This window comes from Osmerus mordax, chromosome 23 (genome assembly GCF_038355195.1).
Source record: "Osmerus mordax isolate fOsmMor3 chromosome 23, fOsmMor3.pri, whole genome shotgun sequence".
In the NCBI taxonomy this organism is placed as follows: domain Eukaryota; kingdom Metazoa; phylum Chordata; class Actinopteri; order Osmeriformes; family Osmeridae; genus Osmerus; species Osmerus mordax.
This window is the reverse complement of record NC_090072.1, coordinates 4,943,428-4,958,567: the sequence shown is the minus strand read 5'-3', so window position 1 is coordinate 4,958,567 and position 15,140 is coordinate 4,943,428. Positions and strand designations below refer to the sequence as shown.

At 45.2% G+C, this 15,140-nt stretch overlaps 1 protein-coding gene across 1 annotated transcript in view; it reads left to right on the top strand.

The window, feature by feature from the left end:
• Window positions 1-15,140, top strand: part of LOC136967374 (collagen alpha-1(XXV) chain) — a 112,049-nt gene that overhangs the window by 64,404 nt on the left and 32,505 nt on the right. The window contains exons 4-6 of the mRNA XM_067261141.1: window positions 1,808-1,815; window positions 10,544-10,570; window positions 12,442-12,468. Coding sequence (XP_067117242.1) covers window positions 1,808-1,815; window positions 10,544-10,570; window positions 12,442-12,468 — 62 coding nt within the window. The remainder of the gene's footprint in view (window positions 1-1,807; window positions 1,816-10,543; window positions 10,571-12,441; window positions 12,469-15,140) is intronic.

The window sequence follows — 15,140 nt, the reverse complement described above, 5'->3', positions numbered from 1 at the left end:
AGGATTAGGGTTTGGGGCTCCTCACCATAGTTCTACAAAGCCGCTGGAAAATGTTTCTGGCTGTTTTGTAAAAGTCCGAAAGTAGATGATCAAAATCCATCGCCGACCGCAGGCATCGAACATACTGAAACCATAGGATATCTTGTGCATTTGGAACAGTGATGCAAAGACCTCTGCCCAAGCTGCGATATATGATGCAGTAGGGCAGAGAGACCATGCTGCTTATGTAGTTGATGGTTTGGTGTAGGTTTTGAAAGGTCGGGATGGAGAACAATTATCAGGGCATCATCCTTTGTATCAGCAGTGCGCTCGTCCAACCATTAAAAAGAATATGTGACTATACTAGAGTATGTGAACACAAGAACAGCAATCTACGTCATTAAGAGGATAGAGTAGAACATAATCCTTCCCATTGTGTTATGGATAGTAGCCTGATTCCCAACATGGCAGACATGCTAATTGTTGGCAGGTCAGGTGGGCTAAAGCTATGACACACGCTTTGCAGTCAACTCCTTTGAGAGTAGGTCAGAGAGAGAGAGACAGAGAGACAGTCACTGGCACATGCTAAACAATAGCAGGGCTGGGTCAAATACTATGGTTTGGCCTTGACATTGTTAGCTGATCTAGGACGATGATATCGGCCCCTGCAACAACAAATAAAGCATTGAAAAGAGACTTCACACATGTAACTCTCCCTTGAAATGCACACACGATAAGAGCACTCTCTGTTAAAAGGAAGAGGTGTTCAACATGACCCATGCACAGCTGCGGAATACCTCGATGCAGCCTCTACGTCAGGTCGGAAGAGCGATAGCGACTTCCTTGGTCAGATGTGAGCGGACATGCGCCTCATACATGTCTGGTGAGCTCACAGTCTCCCTGTCGGTGACTCTGTGTTGTCAATAACAGATGGGAAAAACAGAGACGGGAAGTAGGAACTTGTTTCGAAGCTGTGCTAATAGATGGAGAATAATGAGACTGGACTGACTCGCTTTGATGGCGGATAGTCTAACATGCGTTTATAAACCATCGATCATCATATATCTCGAAAAGGCGTTTAGTCAACGTTCTCCCGCAGACCTTGGCAGAGTTCCATGGCGTTTGATTGTGGATGTGACCTAAAGGCAATGACATCACACTGTGTTCCTGCCATCCATCTTGTGCCTGCTGGTTCCAAAAACAGAATTTGGTAAATAGCTACTTGACAATTCATTAAACGAAGGTAATGAACTGTATCCCTCTGGGTTTTCTAACATAGGCGACGTGTAGCTGGGTTTGCCTCCAGTCAGAAGTGGAAGTGTCTCATAGAAGGCCGACCTTCCTGCAGCTGGTCCTCACTAATAAGAACATAAAGACCACGGATGATTTGCACGGTTCTGAAGTGAGGCCCAAGCTACCACGGCAACAAGCCCTTTGAGCACTGGTAATTGGGGGGAAAGGACAGGAGTAGCACCTTGCAAAAGAAGGGGTGCATTTTTAACAAGCGTGCAAACCCGTGTCGCAGTGAAATTAGAGCCCCCTCCATTAAAACAGTCATGTCCCCAGCCTCTCAGTCACTGTTGTTAATATAAAAGGGTCGGATGAAGATACCAGGGATGAGTTTTACATGACAGCATGCCAGAATGCCAGGTATATCACTGAAGGTGGGGGTTATGGTAGTTTCTTGGTATATTCGAACTTGTTAGTGGCTGTGATGCTGCCTGACTCAAACCCTTATAATATCAGAAATACCATTTGCAGTGCTGTCTGTGGTGGCTGTTGCAATGTGTACTAACACTTATTCTTCTCTGCTTTTCTTCTTTTCCAGGACCTCCAGTAAGTATTCCTGACTTTCCAGCTTGTCTAAGAGTGGTGATGCACAGGTAAAGCCTCCAACCCCATGTTCCCTTTCCTGGATCCCAGACAAGCCGTGGGATTTCCATGGCAGAGACCTCGCCTTACACCAAAATAATTACCATGAGAACGTGGAGTGAATTTAATTAATTCCAGTCACAATCACACATCATAGCGGCGTGGGGAACATTTCTATGCTCAAAGTTGCGATTTTGGGGTTTCTACTTGCTTAATAGCGAATCCAGGAAAAAATAACCTCAAACATAAGCTCTTTTGTGGATCTATATATACACTGTAAATACTGTACAAGAAAAACTCCACTGTGTAATTCGACTATATTATTAAAATAATATTTTCACCCATGCCTGCCCCTAATAGTAAATCTATCTTCTCATCCAGGCAGCATGGTTTGTAATAGGCCACGCTACCAACCAGCGCGTTTCCCTTCCCTGCCAGGTCCCTGCGCCCAAAAAGAGCATCTCACTTCATTATGTGCAGAGTGATCACAGAAAGGCCTCCCTTCTACAGATGGAAAACTCTGGAAGATGAAGACAGACCCATGTATAACCACAGGGGTTCCGACCATTTGCGGTCAGCCGTGCCCTGTGTGCGTGCGCTCTGTTAAAATAATTTATAGAATCCGAGGGCGAGCGAGATTGAATAGGTAAAATGGCGTGTGCCGACCACACTGTAAAAGTGGTAAGTGAATCGGCCACGCCTCCTTCGCTGCTTGTTGCTCCTGGAGGTCTGGGAGAGGGTGCAGGTGGTCTCTCATCTCCCCCCCCCCTCCCCCCCGGCAGGTCTTGCTTCCCTGGACCTCTCTGACATACAGCCTGCTGGCTGTAGGTGGTTTATCAGGCCTCTGCAGACCAGGTCAGAGGAGGATCCCTTTTCCCTCGGACACTTTTGGTGCAACTGATTTAAATTGTCATCCTGTGTCGGGTAGACAGGATTTGCACTTGGGACAATTCCATTCCATTAGTTGCATTTTGCCAGATGAACTAAATAAAGCCCCCTCAAACTTATGTGATAGAAAACACGGATTATTTTCATAAAGGTCTGACCACCAGACCAGTGCCTTAAGTTTATGCAGCATGAATTGGCGGTAGAATCGTCTGGCAGGGGTTTGGTTTTAAAGAGGGGAGGGGGGGGGGGATGTGTAGCTGGCAACCATGTATTATGGCAACCCTACTCTCTGAACTCACTTCCAAAAACAAAATAGGCAGTAATGAATGTCTTCAGGCCTCGTTACTATTAAAACAGACAGGATATATTGTCTCTGTCTGTAGTATGTACCGTAAAACTCTACAAATCAAAGTGTCTTTTAGCAAATGAATACTAGGCCCTGAACATTATTGAGCATCAGTCACTGAATCTATTTCAGGATAGAATAAACCAGAGTTACATTATTCAGAAACGGTGCCTAATTATCTCATGTAGTTTCTTATTAGTCATGCCCAACCTGGGAACATAGAGAGAACACATTGCCTCGCTTGCATATCAAGAGGACTGTCTCAGAGGAACATTGGCTAATTTGTACCCGGTGTTCCGAACTGAACGAATGAGTTCTGGTGCTTTCATTACCAGCCTCTCTGCCTCCTGGCTTTACTGTCACTTAACGCTGTTGAGTAGACAGAGACCTGTGGTCTGAGAGGGACTCCAGTTAATCACAAATCACTGGGACACACAGCTAATGTGTACCATTCAGACATGGAAAACAGATCCGCTTTGTTTTTATTGGACAATTTCTCCCTTCCTTTCCTCTACTTGATAATCTACGAAGATCCTGCAAGGACCTTTGTCAAATAGGCTCTAATGTATTCCGTGTCTTTGAAAACAATTTGCAAAGTCCTGTGGAATATTGGTTGAGTGAGCTGTTTGATAGTTAGAGGCTTGGACAGAGAAAACCAAGAAAAGTCGTTGCTCTTCTTACGCTGATATAAAAGGGAACTTCCGACGTTTCCGTTTGCATCTGTGCATCAAGAGAACGAAGCAACGCAGGCCTCTTCAACTTCAACACGTCTGATCCGGGGCCTGGCACCTGCCACTGTGCTGCGCACGATTTAGCACTAAGCCACGCATGAAATCTCAGTCTCTCGCTCCCCTTTTCTTCCCTCGCGGTTCCACCTGATCGAAAGCTTTCCGCAGAATACAATTCTATCAAATCTGCTGCGGCCTTGCTATTGTAACAGAGGGGATGTTTCCAAGTTAAGCTTCTATCAACTAGACTTTTACAGTCCGTTTGGGTAGCTGATCCGCCGTGTAAGGGGCTTGCAGTGCTAGCAGAGTTCATTCAGCTGATGGGGATCAACCTGCGGTGCAACGAGACATTAGTCATTTGAGGTCCCTGTGGCAAGAAGCTGGAACGGAAGCGCCCATGCTCTGCCGCAGGTCACCTATGCAAATACCTCATCATCCGGCAAGCACATTCACCCTTTCACCCCGGATATCATCGGCAGTGGTTGCCTTTCATCGATGCGGTCGTCTCTTTATACAGTACCTCTGCCGGTTTCTGTAGAGAGCAGCTGAGATTGGAGCCGCTGGCGGCAGGTAGCAATCCGTCCCTGCGTATGAATTATGCATCCGGGGTGGCAGGGACGAAGATGCAGGGGCCTTCGCCCCTCATCCATAATGCACCCCACCACCTGTTAATAAAACATTCTCCGGTTGGACTTTGATCGCTCCTGCTCCTGGGGACTGTATCAGACATGGGGGGGGGGGGGGGGGGGGGGGCTGTGTATATGTGTGTGAGGGTGCGTCTTCCAGGTAGTGAGCGCTGCGGTATCTGCATGAAAGACAAGGAAATTACATGCCCTGAGTTTAGATGAGAGTTGAGTTCCACTCTGCGAGAAAAACTTGAGACATTTTCGTTTTTCAGTATGAACATTGGTGTGCTATGCATCGAAATCGAAGAATGAAAAAAAAGGATGTTTTATATAGGGATTTGTGGTAGGGGAAAACCTCAAAAGAAAGGAAATTCATATGACCACCATAACCCAAACTCAACCGATGCAAATCTGCCACATCCTTAATTACTCAAGTGTTAACTCATTATTCACAAAAGGAATCCCTTTAATGCATATACACCCACCCACTCACACTCTCTCTCACACACACACACACATGTCAAATTAGTTTTTCCCACAGAGGCTTTAAATGTGCAATCTGACATGACAGTTCATTTCTGCTCACGAGGGGTCCCAGCGTGGCTTGAGGCGGCTGCTGGCTGTGGACGTGACCACATGAAGAGCGTTGATTTTCACATGTCAAGTCTATTCTTCACATTGAGCTTTTCAGTGGAGCTTGTTCCTCTGCTGGCAAAAAAAGTGAGGCTGTTTAAACAACTTGACACCATCCTGCTGTTTTGCCATTTGGTTTCACAGTAAAAAATAAATCAAATACACTTGACACTGGCACTTGAGGTAATAATAAGCAATTACTTATTACTAGTTTAATTATAAGGAGTTATTGTTAGGATTGATTAAATAAGGTAGCTCCTTCTGTACGTCAAAGTTCGGTCTCTATATCATGTTTGACATGACGTGTCTCAGCTTGACAGGTCATGGGTCATTATGTAGGCTGACAACTTCCTGAATAAGGCTCCAGAATGAACAGTTGTTTCACCAGGCAGCCCCAGCCAGTCACCTCCTCGGGTCTGTCAGACAGAACTGCCTCCCAAATGCAAGGTGACCTCGCTAATTAGCATGAATGCCAGAGAGCTATGATGAGCCTGGAGGATGTGTATGATGCTACCCTGCAAAGCATGCTTTAAACACACACACACACACACGTACACACACACGCACATATGCACACACACATTGCATATTTTCACATGTATATATACACACACACACGTGATCACAATCTCCCATTAGTCGGCACAAACACACAGTATTCTCTATCCACACACTGGTTAGGGTTAGCATATACACAAGGATATACACACAATAAATCCTTTTTATGCAGGCTAATTGTGCTACACTGTGGATATGGGAACCAGATGCCATTCCCAAGTCAGTTTTCCAGTGTGGTTTTCCTATCCCTGCCTAACCTCTGTGTCCAGATTCCTCTGACGAGCACCAGCCACTTGTGGCCGTCAGCTCCTGCCCATGCTGCTCCTAGTCCTCCTTGTCCCCCACAAGCCTCCCGCCCTGGGGCCTTGGGTAGATGATTGAGGGTTCCCATGCACAACTAACTGGGACCTGAGGTATATTCTGGGTTCTTACTTCCGGCTCCTTCTCTGTCCGTCAAGGAATCACCATGACACTGCTGTTTAGTCCTCTGTCCGGAAATGCTGCACTTTACACAATTACCGCCTCGCCTCGCCTTACTGACTGTAATGGCTTTGTTTGTTTGTTCTGACGGCTCTCTTGAGACAGCATTAGTTTTTTCGGTTTTCAGAAATAGGATGGAAACCTAGCATTTATTTAGCAAGCAAATGAGCCAGTTTACTTGAAGCCTGTTAGATGTCAACAGACTAAGAAGACAGCAGACAATCTAAAACAAACCATCCAAAGGGGAAAGGAAATGGCCCATTTCATAAATAAAGAACAGAATTGAAAATATAATGGCTATATATATATAGTGAAATTTGTGTGCCAGGTACATTCTCCTTGAAGGTGGAAAGACTAGTTCAAATTACACATCTCTTGATGGCCATGATTTATAACTGTCTCCCTGGTGTTAGTTGCAATGTACAGGGTTTGTTATGATCTGCTATGTGTACATGTTCCCATTCTCACCAATATCAGGTTGGGTGCTGGGTGTCCACGGCTGGAAGGCCCCCTTGTAACATAGGTGTTACTTTGTTGCTGAAGCGTGCCATATATGTTTCTTCCAACACCCAGAGAGTTTGACAAATATCAAAGGTGACCTGAATGAGTCCTGCTCGAATCCCCGAGTCATATGCCTTTGAGCTTCTCCAAACATTTCCTTCTCTCTATCAAAAGAACCAGAGCACATTGTCGAAGCTTCTGGTTCAATTTAGAATTTGACTCCCTAGCTTTTGCTGCCTATCTGGGCTGAGGGGGGCATTTGCGTTTGTGAGTTTCCTACACGCACGGCGCTCGCTAATGCTGCGTCGCCGCTTGAAAACCCCCAAAAAGTAAGGAGGCAGTAAAGACGGAGGTTGTTAAAGTAATAGTCGTTAGCCTGTGCACTTCAGGATGCCAGCGCTTCAGGGTGGAATGATTTGTTCCATGTGGCAAACAGTGCTCAGCAGCAGCAGCCAGGCAGTCCAGTTGGCTCCGGTCCTTTTACATGGGGATGCACATTCAGTTTGATGGATGGATTCAACAAACCTCGATACACACAAGCAGGTTGCTGCTCCAATGGAAACCAGGACAGCTCCCGACTGAAGTTGCGCATAGACGCCTGACTACTCGCAACCCCATGGATTAAGTGGATCGTTTTGCGAGATCGGACCCTGAATCGCGCGGCCAAATCTGCGAGAGCAATTTCTCTCGTGTCAACAAGGGTGAAAACAGTGGAAGGGATCCAGCCCTTTTGCTTCAGACTTGGGCCTACGCTGTCCAACTCTCATCCATCCCATTTTTGGGAAAATGATAGGAGAACAGGAGGTTGAAATATGGATTGTTTCGGGCCCTGACGTGGGGATGCCAGGTTTCTGGCATCTGCTGGGGCCTGTCAACATGTGAGAGGATTGGCGGCTCCAGTCTTATACAGAGTGATAATAGCTGGTTAGGCTGTCTGGCTCGGTTCGTTATTAACCTTCCTCAAGGCAATCTGCTTCTGTCTAGCGCTAATGACAGAACATTATCTTCCTCGAGATGAATAGAGAAAAATAGATCATCTTTATGGTCTTAATTACTTTAAATCAGACATGAGCAAAACCATGTCTTCTGGGAGAAACTGATTTTGTTGGGAGATAAGTTCCAGAGACAACCTTTTTCCCCAGTTGATTCTCATAGTCTCTAACAGTGGCTAGTCTCCAACTCTTAAGCCAAACCATACCTATGCAGATGTTATAAAGAAAGTTGTAATCGTAGTGCACTACTTCATATTTCATTCCAGCAACAACAGGCAGTCCATACGTATCAAATGAAAGCCAGGACGTCTTGTTTAGCTACCTTTACTGTTCTGTTCTGGTATTAAGTGGGTCAAGTTACATGATCAGATTGGAGTAGCTACGTGGAGTTGGTTTGGCCCTGATTGTGTTTCTTTCATTTTTCTTTTGAGTTTTTTCTCATCATGCTCTCCTTCTTTGAGTTTCTCCTTAAACGAGCTACTTACTGCGAGCCACTGGCGGAGGAGGACATTTAGTTAGCTAAATGGAAGGAGTAACCCATGGCTTTACAGGCCCAACCGTTCATGACCAAATATAGTGAGGTAATATTTGTCCAAATATTTGAGTAGTTGGGGAGAATTACCCCAATGAAAAGCTCTTCCTATACTTCCAGGCCAGGCCTGGGCCTGCTCCTCCAGGCCAGGTCTGGGCCTGCTCCTCCAGGCCAGGTCTGGGCCTGCTCCTCCAGGCCAGGTCTGGGCCTGCTCCTCCAGGCCAGGTCTGGGCCTGCTCCTCCAGGCCAGGTCTGGGCCTGCTCTTCCAGGCCAGGTCTGGGCCTGCTCCTCCAGGCCAGGTCTGGGCCTGCTCTTCCAGGCCAGGTCTGGGCCTGCTCCTCCAGGTCTGCCTGCCTGTCCCTGTGATGAGCAACACAGTAGGCTACAGTACAGTGAGCAGGTGTGGTTCATGTCAGACTGCAGTCTCTACATGTTGTCCAGTACTATGAGCAGGTGTGGATATCGGTCTCCACACGTTGTGACCAAATGGAAGCAAACTCCTATTGAGAATAAGTGTATGTTACAGGACCATAGCACACAAAGAACAATCTGTAACACTGATTTGGCTGATAATTTGAAAAACATTGAAAGTATAAATCACAGCCGATGACTAAAAAACTCTAATTCATCAAACCTTGTGCTTTGAGTTGAATCATACTGAACAAAGACTATTGGGGAATTTTAATTATGAGGAAAACATTCAAATTGATTTCAGTCCTTTGAGCAAGTTCCACCATGTTGCCACAGTGATTATATAACAACCCAACTTGAATTAAATGTTTAGTCATGTAAAGTGATTGGATTTTCATTTCTTTCCACTAACTGTTTCTGCCCAGAAGTTGTTAACTAATGTGTACAGCAGTCTCATGAACCAACGGCTCTGTTAAAAGAAATGAAGCGAAGTGCTGGATGCCAGCAAAATCTGTTTGACAGCCTTGTGTTAAAGTTGCAATCGGTTGTTATGTTTCGGATCCAACACTTTGTATGTTTATGGCAGTAGCTTGTCAATGGATGCTAACTCGCCCCAAGCCATTTTCCCCACCTGAAACAATAGAGCCCAAGTGGAATATGAATGTACACCTACTTGGGTGTTCCAATCAGGATAGAGTTGTTACTTTAGGTCTTGACTATATCCCTAAAATATCCTACAGTATATCATTGTCCTTCAAACGGTCTCTCATTCTCTCCGAGGGCAATCAAGAGTCTTGGGAAGGGCTGTTTTGTTTACAAGTCTACCGTGCCTCTCTAAATATGATGCCAGGGAAAACCAGGGGAACACCTTTGAGTGTGTGTGGCCCCTTGCATGAAACTAGGGGAATGGTCCCTAACAACTGTTCCAGGACAACTACACTACCAGTTGGCCACCTCACCAACCATACAGCAGACACATTGGGAGAATTCCAACCAGCTGGAGTAAGGAGACCGATTCTTTCGGATGTTAAAGCCATTTTGTTTAAAGCCAACGAAAATATGCGTCCGGCAAAATGATTGACACTTCATGAAAGTCCCTGTCATCAGCTCTGCTGACGGAGACCTGCATGTCCCAGGACGAGGTGTGGAGGTCATGGGGGCTGACCTGGATGGAGCCTGCCTTCCTTAGAACAGCCTTGGAACTTGGCTGGGGAGGATGGCTGCAATACCTCTTGGAGTTCTTCCATTCTAAATTGTTACATAGTGTGCCAACAGGAGTCTGTGTCTACAAAGCTGCTATCCTAGGACAGACCAAAAATAACCCAGAATACGACTTTAACTGTCAGTCAACTGATTTCAGTCTGGAACGTAACCAGTGCATAGATTTGTCTCTGCAGTTCAAGAACATCGCAAGACAGTCTGAAAGGAGGAGATCACTCGTGCGACTGAATGTGTAGTGAGGCATCTACAGACATTTGTGATCAGATGTCGGTTGAGACAAGGTTTGCTGTGGAGGTCAACAAACGTTGGTGTGCTCTGGTCAGGTGCTAGTTGGAGGAGGAGAACCCAAGCGTGAAACACTGTGGGGTTACAAGGCCAGCTCATTAGGATCGTACGGGGTGCATGGATGGGCATTCTGCCCTCAAGGTCTCTCACCCACCCATGTTCTTTTACAAGGCCCACCCAGGAGCCTCGCCAGTTGATTGACAACCATCGGAATGTGGGCCATCTAAGCAACGCCCAGAAACTGTTGTGTAAAATGCTCAAGCGAATTAAGTGTTCCCCTCGTTGAGGTAATATGTTTGCCGTTGACTTTTGAACACATGGTTGAACACTGTTGGATTTGTGCCTTTTGAGTAAACACAATTGATTTTGTTTCATTTGTATGTTTCCTAAGGAGCCTGTGCCGGTACTGCACTTAGTACACAAAACATGCTTAATTTGACATTTTACCCAAGTATGGACTGACTTTAACTTTGTTTTTTTCCACTGACAGGGTCCTCCAGGTCCACAGGGTGACAAGGTAGGCCAACAAGCATTGCTGAATACAAAATGTAATGAATGTCAAATGCCAGAGGTAGAAGAAGTGATGATGACCTTACTGACCTTATGTTTTGACTGAATACTCATTTTCTTGCTTTGGCATGAGATTGAATGTCTCCAGAGTTCTCTGGCATTTTCCTCTCTCTCATACATGAAACCATATTAAAAGCATGATTTTAGTCTATCTCCCAATTTAACTGCTGTATAAAGAATGTAGTTTTGCATGGTATTCTGCCGTTGCCATTTAAGACGCTAAGTCACCCTGACCTCAAGTTTCAGCCTCTGAATATTTAAATCCTCACGTCGTTCACAAATCCACAGTACAGTACATTAATGACCAAACACCAGGGCTCAAACTGAAGTGTTTAAATGCTTCGCTTAGCACTCCTCCATAAAATTGCAGTGGACCGGGGAAAGGAACCACACTGTCTCTTTATTATTCTCTAGGACCATGGAACCAATTTGTATCCATGCCTACAGTACCCTTCTGTCCACGAAGAGTAGAACCATGCAGATGCATGAGCTCTCTACAAACTCAAACACACACTGGGAATATACACTGTCGAGCGTCATCCAAAATCCTTATACGTCCTCACAAAACTGCTGGTATAAGTCTCTTCAGTATGGCTCACAAATGTAACATTTTTCCCAAATTATGTGGGCAAAAAGAATAGCTGGGAGAACTGCTGATACTGAATGAACTCAAAGACGTATTTTCATGTATTTCACTTTAATATTTCACACATCCTGGTAAAGAGTATGGAAAATATTCCTATCCAGCTTTTAAATGTATTTACGATAAGAGGGCCATTTGCACACACGCACACACGCACATCAACACAGCGACTAAAAGTTAGTTGTTTTCCATGATTTTGAACAGAGACCTACTTGGTTTCAACTCATAACGTGTAATAAAACTACTTCCTTATGCAAACTCAAACTCTTACCCTCACACGAAAGTCAGCCTCATCAAAGTGTCATCTTCAGGAGACCCTCTTCCACCCACAGAAATGAAGCCCAGGGCACAGATCCAGAAGATTCTGGGTCTCCCCCTCCCCTCCCCTCTCCTCTCATACACAGCCCCACAGACACCCCCCTCCTTGGTTACAACCCCACATACACCTCTCTCCTAGGTTACAGTCCCACAGACACCCCTCTCCTAGGTTACAGGCCCACAGACACCCCTCTCCTAGGTTACAGGCCCACAGACACCCCTCTCCTAGGTTACAGGCCCACAGACACCCCTCTCCTAGGTTACAGGCCCACAGACACCCCTCTCCTAGGTTACAGGCCCACAGACACCCCTCTCCTAGGTTACAGGCCCACAGACACCCCTCTCCTAGGTTACAGGCCCACAGACACACCTCTCCTAGGTTACAGGCCCACACACCCCTCTCCTAGGTTACAGGCCCACAGACACCCCTCTCCTAGGTTACAGGCCCACAGACACCCCTCACCTAGGTTACAGGCCCACAGACACCCCTCTCCTAGGTTACAGGCCCACAGACACCCCTCTCCTAGGTTACAGGCCCACAGACACCCCTCTCCTAGGTTACAGGCCCACAGACACTCCTCTCCCACTCTCTCTCCTTCCTTACTCATGTCAGTCTGTGTTATCATAAGTGATTTTACTCTCAACCACAATGAATAGTTGAGGTTGGGTGTATTATTTTTCCTCATCAATGTGTTTTGAATTATGCCTCAACCATTTTCCTCTGTGGTAGTGTGTGTGTATATGTTTGCGTGCATGTGTTTGTGTGTGTTTGCGTGTGTTTGTATGTGTGTGTGTGTGCACTCAATGTGTCTGGTCGATCTTGGTGTTTTAAGATGAATTCTTCTTGCCTCTTGCAGGGGGATCAAGGAGACCAGGGGCCGCGGGTATGTGGTTTACTCCGACTCCTTGTCCTTTTCTGATTGGCTGATGAATGTCACTTGGTGTTACTGTATGTCTCCCTCAGCAGAATTGTGGGTAAAAGGTTTGAGATTCATGGGATTCCAGGGATACTATTCTCTCTTTACAGCCAAACACAACAAGACTCTTTATTTGAAAAGCAGAGCTGGTTGGGCCAAACTACAAATATTATACAGAAACAATGAATAGAAATCCTACTTAGGCAGGCAAAAATGTTCATTTTTGACATTGTTGCTTGTTCTAATTCTGGCTCCAGTGGCAGATTGATGTGGAATCGAATTGCCACCAAAATAAAGACTTTGACATTATCTCCTTCCCTGTAATTACTCAAGAATTATTTCAAAACTCAACACTTTGGAAACTATAATCATATTCAGCTGTCTAGTTTAACATTTTGATAGAAGTGGAGCATCAGGTGTAGTAAGAAAATTTGTTTTGCATAACCAACTCCCAAGTGCATTACTTTATCTATTTTCCAATAGAAATTCTGTAGAAATTAGAGAGCTCATTTAAACCCCTAGGTTTTAACTCAGGGACAGAGGAACAATAGCAAAGACATTCTTATATATTCTAGTTTCAAACAATAAGATTTATTTATCCAATCTCATCAGACATCAAACTTCGAAGCAACTGCTAGGTTACAATGGTCACACAAACTACCGTCACCACAAACTACCGTCACAACAAACATTGTCATTTATTTGATTAGTGCCAAACCGGTAATGCCAAACCTAAATTTTTTTGGATTTTTTTAAAGATTGATAACAGCCAGAATAAGTAGAAACTGAGAACAGAATATTTCTTGAAGCTGTACGGTATTTCCTGGCTGAATCAGGTAAAACATACACAAACAGCAGTCCATGAGTGAAGCAGGGAAATAATATATCACCGCTCACCAGGCAAATAGCTCTCTAATTGGGTTAAGATACAGATACCCCTCTCCCCAGATAGAATTTCCTGGGCTGGTACATAATTTGTACCCTTTGAACCCAGGATATGGAGTCACCCAAAATGTTGTAAAACCATTAACTTTCTAACCCCGTGGCTACACCAAGCACGGAAATTTTGCCTTGCGGACGCAGTGTGGACTCAGCAGAGTTCTAATACATTGTAAGCAATGACAGTGGCTACACCAGACGCGAAAACGAAATTTCCGTGCGGAAAATGTATAAGAGTCTGGTAAACAAACACAGAAAAACAGATAACGGATTCATCTTAAATGTAAATCTTTGACGCGTCCAGTGTAGCCGGCTAAATAAAAGATCCGCTCCGTGAACGTTCTTTTTCCGCGCGTCAGAATTTCCGCGCTTGGTGTAGCCGTAGCGTAACTCAGACTAGTCAACAGACCGATCGCAAGGGCCTCACATAAATGTGATGGTCTGAAAAATGTTTCCCCCAAGATACACAGACATACATGTAGACACACAACAAACACACACAGATATGCATCACATGTCACATCCATGTAGAGGACTTTGTTTAAGGACAGTCAGGCTTGGTTACCACCAATCACGTTAGCTAATAGGATGACATTTTGACTTCACATTCGATTAGTTGGACCAATTTAATGGAGCTATATCAGGAAAATTGGCCTAATGAGTGAAGCTTAATGAGTGGAGCCCTAAACTTCAGTAGAGTTTAACATCAGTATCAACTTACGGCTTTATATGGAATATATGCTGTTGTGAGTTTGTCTTTAATGTCCCGGCGTGTGTGTGTGTGTGTGTGGAAACTCATCCTTCCTGGGTAGGGCAGTGGTTCAGGACCAGTCAAGGGAGCACCTCAGAGGACTCGTTAGAACTGCCACATGGTCACTCCTTCAGACCCCCCAGGAGAGACTTTCACAGACGGTCACTTCCGTCCGTTGGTCCACATATGTCAGGGTCACCCATTTCAGGTCAGGGCCAGGTCCCCGGGTCAAAGGTTAAGCAAGCAGCCCATTAAAATATACTGGTTTACACCAACGGACGTTTGGCTACTGCTCAGGTCTATTTCCAGCAATGTGAGTAAATGTGTGTTAGCGGCCGAGGCCAACACCGAGGCAGGTGTGTTCTAACCCTAATGACAGTTGTCCACCAGAGACTCTTATGTCATAACGAGAGGCTTATCTAAAGGAACTTCTTGTGCTGTAACCTTTGTATTGGGTTGTGGTTCCCTGGCTTCGAGGTGAGCCATAGTATGTTGTATGTGGCTCTGGAATTTAATAAAGGGACAATCTTTCTCAGAAATTGTGCCTCATTGAGGCAGTTCCTCCAATGTCCAAGATTTAAATAGAGTTTATGAACTTTGCATAACTCTTGTTTGCCAAAGTAATCCGAAGCCTCAACATGATTCACTGGAGATAACGCTGATGAGAGACAGGGTAGATGCCAAGCTTGATGGTTTCAATGAATGTGGCATACATTTCAAAAATGTATTGAATCCATCTGCATGCAGGACAGATAATCAACACCACAGATTTTTGTGGAATAATGGCACACTACATGGTGATGGGGACTGTATGCTGTGTGTGTGTGTGTGTGTGTGTGTGTGGTGGTAAAGGGGGACATTTGATCTGGCATGTTAATGCCATGCTATCGGCATTCTGTTTTAGATTCTCCCTGTATCAGGCTTTGTGTTTACTATAATTGCAGTCAGG